This window comes from Triticum dicoccoides, unplaced genomic scaffold, assembly GCF_002162155.2.
Source record: "Triticum dicoccoides isolate Atlit2015 ecotype Zavitan unplaced genomic scaffold, WEW_v2.0 scaffold40082, whole genome shotgun sequence".
NCBI classification, from domain to species: domain Eukaryota; kingdom Viridiplantae; phylum Streptophyta; class Magnoliopsida; order Poales; family Poaceae; genus Triticum; species Triticum dicoccoides.
Genome location: NW_021269456.1, coordinates 39,934 through 43,708, shown reverse-complemented (window position 1 = coordinate 43,708; position 3,775 = coordinate 39,934). Strand labels below are relative to the sequence as shown.

At 42.9% G+C, this 3,775-nt stretch overlaps 1 protein-coding gene across 1 annotated transcript in view; it reads right to left on the bottom strand.

Moving 5' to 3' along the window:
- Window positions 1–3,525: 3,525 nt before the first annotated feature.
- Window positions 3,526–3,775, bottom strand: part of LOC119346113 — a 1,402-nt gene continuing 1,152 nt past the window's right edge. The window contains exon 4 of the mRNA XM_037615816.1: window positions 3,526–3,560. Coding sequence (XP_037471713.1) covers window positions 3,526–3,560 — 35 coding nt within the window. The remainder of the gene's footprint in view (window positions 3,561–3,775) is intronic.

Sequence of the window (3,775 nt, the reverse complement as noted above, 5' to 3'; positions counted from 1 at the left end):
CTGCAGGCTGCACATGGCAACTAATTAGAAGAGAACAAAGAAGCTCTTGTGTGCATACAGCTCTCCAGTCCTGTATTCTTCTATTCACCTTGAGATAAGCAACACTTAAAAATACAATTTGTTTGCCTCTTTGAAAGAGAGGCCTATCCATGATTATTTTAGAACATAGTGCTACCAAATAAATCATCAAACACTAACCAAGGAAGCCAAATAAGTAAGCATTTGCATGCCACCGGAGTTGTGTACGTATGTGCAAACAAAGCAAACTGGACCAAGATAACCTTGAGAAACATGATACATGATGCAGGGAGAGGCGTGTGTCGTTTCCACCAGAATAATGGAGCATAAAAAGGATAAAATGAAATGAAAATGCTGATAAGTTGACATTTAATACAAACATGGAACTTGCTTTTCAATTTATATCGTTGTAAATGGTACATGCCTCAACGGAGCATGCACTTCCAAGAAGGAAGCTGATAATTAAAACACACATCAAGGGCCCCGATCTAGAATGCATTCAGACGCTAAAGCTCTGAAAACCAAAACAAAATTGAAGGCTTGGCTTATTAACTTCCCAAGCAAAGTATATTTTAGACATAATAATCCTTTGTGTTAACTACAACATATTAAGAAGATAATGTTTTCAGATTGCAAGAAAAATAAATATCACCTGGAGCATAGGCCTTAGCAATCCAGCATGAACAAGCCTTCTCAAATCAGTTATCTTTTAAGCAGTTTTCATTGCTGGCCAAAAAAGCTTCATCTAGCTAGAGACTGAAATCATAAAAGTTGTGTGCATAAAGACAAAGATTCACTCTAAGCAAGATGAGAACGACTGGAAAAGCTCATTGTACCTATTAAACAAAAGATAGGGATGGCCTTTATTGAACTAAATACTGACTGAGAATCAGGGACGACCTTTATTAAACTAAAAAATTGATCAAAATGGGCATTTAAAATTCCTCCTAGATATTTTGAGCAGTAGAGAGGTCAGATATATTTAGAGCCCAGTAAAAATTGATCTCTTCTATGTGTATGCATATACAGAAACAATAATGTCTAAATATACAGGACCAGATTCTTGCCTGAATGTTTAAATGAAAACACAAGAATGCTGCGCTGGTCAAATCGCACACCTCTGGTCATTGCTGCCGACACCTTCAGCGTTGATGTCCATGTACTCCAAGATTGTGCTGTTGTCTCTGATAACCGGCACAAGATACTCATAAAGGCATTGTTGTATTATGCAGAGCAAGCTGGACAAACGCCTTTCTGATAATAGAGACTATCCTCTAGGAGGGACTCCGCTTTGGAAGTGACATTGATGTATTGAAGAGAAGTGCAATGATCTGCCGCAAAAAAAATGCACATGATAAATAAAATTTTATGAGCTCAATTTCAGTGTATAGAGAATATTATTAACTATTCAGCTATATATATAACTGTAAACCGGTCACACTAATTATTATTGTTCATATTAGCAATCTACACCAAGAAAAAAATTAAACCCCGTCATTATCGCCCAACCCATTGGTTCCTCATTTGATTTTGAAGATCAAAGCATGGAATGATTATTCTTCATATTAGCATATGATAACACCAAGCCAACAAACAATTTAAACAACCATCATCTTCTCCAAACCCATAGCTTCCTTCTCTTATTTTGAAAATTAAATCATGGATTAAAACCATCATTGTCCAAATCCAACATGTACAGTACAAAAAAAAGAGATATCACCATTGCAAGGCACCATCTTGAGCTCAGTGATGGCGTCGATGTCATGTGCTCCTCGCTGAGGCTATAAACTGTCAACAAAATGAAATAAATGCTACATGTTACTACTTAATCGCATTTGAGTGCCAAAAGACAGTTGAAACCAATTTAAAAACTGAATAGGAAAGAGAACTAAAATCAATTGAAAATGGCATTTTGGAGGAGGTAGCTAGATTAATGATACTTGCTACTGAACCACGAGACCTGCTATGAAATCAAGGGTGTGAATTGTCTCATTTTGTACATTCAGGCCATCGAACATTGCAAAAAACAAATAAACATGATTTTTCGAGCAAAACATAGGGCGACAGTTTTGGAAGCCCGCCGCTTGCACCCCTGATCCTCATGTTGTTACTTACAGATGTAATTCACAATATTCAGTACCCGTCCAAACTTTTATCTCCAACAGAACAACCAGATCGGCCTGCATCATTTGCCAAACTGCATGCTTGCTACTGAAAATTTGAGTTCCTCAAACAGAAGGAATCGTCCAAGACTGATCAAACCAATAATGGTGTACTCTTATAAATAGAATAAAGGCATGGCTGGAACACATTTTTTTTCTCAAGCAGATTTTAGCCCTATGAAAAAAGAACGAACAAAGAAAGCAATAGAACAGTTAAAAAGTAATCAAGTATGCACACGTACACCTAAAATCTAGGCAGATTAAAGAGACACACACACTCACTCACAGTCTCTCACACACACAGAGCTCACCTTGTTCTTCAGTCTTCCGAAAGGTCCTTCCTCTTGTATTCTTCATCCAATCTGCACACATAAATCAAGAAAATAAAATCAGATTATCAAAGAACAAGGGAAATCAAGGGGTAAAAGATAGGGGAGAGAGATGGCAAAGCAGAAGATGTGCAGCCTAGGTTGGGGATGGGGCACGACGACTGGTGAGCAGTGGTAGGCAGTGATGGCATGCTCCCTCCCCAGCCTCCCCTTGCTCATCAACACCCACCATGAAACCACACCAGACCTGCTCTCCCATTGCGGCGACTTGCACCCGATCCAGAATCATGGCGCATCCAGAACGTGGGGAGGTGCCTCCATGGGGAAGAGAAAGAGGCAAAGTGGTGGTCGTTGTGTGGCTGGAAGGAGAGGCATCGAATGTGTGCTGAAACTTATGGAGCAACCGAAGGCGACATAGGAGGTTGACAGGAACACGTACCTTTGGCGCTGGTCATCGGCGCCGATGGAGAGGAGACAACGCTTTATGCACCTGAGGCGCCATCATCGACTGGCTGTCATCGCAGTCCGCTGCACCGACGAGTCCATAGCGCTAGATTCTGCCGCCGCCGCCGCCTCCAGAGCGCTAGGGTTAGCCGCCGCCGGCCCCTGATTTGGTTGGAACGGGAGAGACGAGAGAGACTTGGGCGTGGTGGGGTTTACTCCCTCTCTCTCTCATCCATCAAACCCCACGTTCAATGCCCTGACGCCCACGACCGCTGCAGCCCACGTTCGATGGCCTGACGCACATCACGACCGCTGCAACCCACCCCTTTTCTACCTAGCACACACGCGGCACACACTGCAAGGCTGGGCCCGTGCGCCAGGGTGGCCCAGATGTCATGCCCCTCAGACCCGAAGTCACAAAGTGCAAAGAAACTGACGGTCAGATGTTTGACAGCGAGGTAAAAAAAAGTTGAATTTTGACAGCGAGGCAAAATGTGCGAGCAGGATTCATCCCCGGATGCAAATGCCTCAGCTATGCGGGTAGCATAGCGAGGTTTATAGGATCAATTTTCTCAAGCTATGTTGCTGAAATGTGCTCGTTTTGCTGCTGAAATGTTATTCTTTGTGGCCACTATGTTTAAATATTTTGATTTTCTCGTGGGTTCCCCGTGGGTTCCCCGAAACCCGATGGGTTTAGGGGACGGGTGAAAAACTAGCCCCGCGTATGGTGATGGGGACGGGGACGGGTTTACGATTTTCTCGTGGGCATGGGTTTGGGAAGGCAAAACCCGATGGGTTTCGTCCCCGTTGCCATCTGGAGGT